General features: G+C 45.1%; 1 protein-coding gene across 1 annotated transcript; it reads right to left on the bottom strand.

Annotated features, from left to right (window-relative positions):
- Positions 1 to 700: 700 nt before the first annotated feature.
- On the bottom strand, positions 701 to 922 carry Pmar_PMAR016960 (hypothetical protein; the record flags this gene model as incomplete). The annotated part of the gene is made up of 1 exon (XM_002779715.1): positions 701 to 922. A coding segment is annotated over one exon (222 nt), but the record flags the coding sequence as incomplete, so codon positions are not given.
- Positions 923 to 1,379: the final 457 nt, after the last annotated feature.

Raw genomic sequence — 1,379 nt, 5'->3', positions numbered from 1 at the left:
GACTACTGCATATCACCGCGAATATCACCCAGTTTTTCACCGAGTTTTACGACGCCGCTTCACGTAAAACGGGTTGTTGTGGAAGTGAAACTCCGCTGAAAAGCTGACGGAGTGTTGGCGGAATATTATAATTTTTGAGGACTACGAAGCTGATGTAAACACACTCCTTACATCGGCTATTTATATTTTCAAGGAAAACTGTTTTTGTTAACTTCACGTCGTGAATTATCAGTGTGGCGTGTGAGTCGGTTGCCAGTCTAGTAGTCTATAGTCATACTTAACTATATATTGACTCTTCATCAGCATGTTTTCCTCAATAGGACTAGCCATTCAGCTCACTTCGGGAGTTTATCCCATAATAATTTTAGTATAGATTTACCACCCGTGCAAAGTCAGACTATGCTCAGTGGTTGGTGTTGGGGTTTGACGCATCTCAGAATCCAACTCCACCACAAGATGGAGTGACCGGTGAGTGATCACTCTCTTGGGGCTTGGTTATGTGAGATTAACAAACTTCTCTTCAGTGTGCAAATTACTCTTTGTTGTTCGAATTGATTTACTGACAACGATGAAGTAAAGAAGTGATATTCTCAACACACATACATTTTCATGAACATCTTGATATATATGAACAATGTCTATTCGTCTAAGTCTTCTTCACTGGAGTGCCGTCAAGATTGCGATAACTTAGTAATTTCACCGGCTCCTCGGTAGTCTCCTTATGCTTGCCCTGGAGGTGATATTTCTCAAGTCCTTCACGTGAGTCCTTCGCCGGCTCATGGACATCACCATAGTTCACGGCTTCTTTGCGGAGTCTCTTGCTATTCCAAGGGGGGCTTTTCTTCTTTATCAAAAACGACCCTCCAACGGGGTTCAGCAGAGTCGCGGCCAGAGCGGCAATAACGGTGGTAGCGAGACGCATTTGAGGAGGTGTTTTGAAAGGCCGACGGGGGAAATTATATTCCGTGCGTGATCGATTGTCGGGGGCGAGCCAGGCGAGTAGGTCGTAGACTTCGAGCGGGAAATAGGAGACATAGTGTCGTCGATAGACTGAGACAGATCCTTGACGAGCTCTGAGTTCCACAAACAAGTCTACGAGTTCCAACTCGAACGGAGGCTATGAGATATGCCCAATAACAGGAAGATACCATATACGATATCGTCGAAACGTGTCATGAATAACTTCGAATTCGTCAAATGCCACACTAGATGAAAAGTTGCTATGAATCAATCGTGAAGGAGTAATGAAAGTGGACTCAGCTGATTGCCCCCCCCCCCCTCACTTTTCTCGACAACCATGACCACATCTGAGTTTTGTGGAATCTAGCAAGCAAGATCTCGAGTTAGGTTGCAGGCATCCCTTCTGGATGCCGCGACTT

The sequence above is a fragment of the Perkinsus marinus genome (assembly GCF_000006405.1).
Source record: "Perkinsus marinus ATCC 50983 genomic scaffold scf_1104296945738, whole genome shotgun sequence".
Taxonomy (NCBI): domain Eukaryota; phylum Perkinsozoa; order Perkinsida; family Perkinsidae; genus Perkinsus; species Perkinsus marinus.
This window is presented reverse-complemented; position numbering and strand designations above follow the sequence as displayed.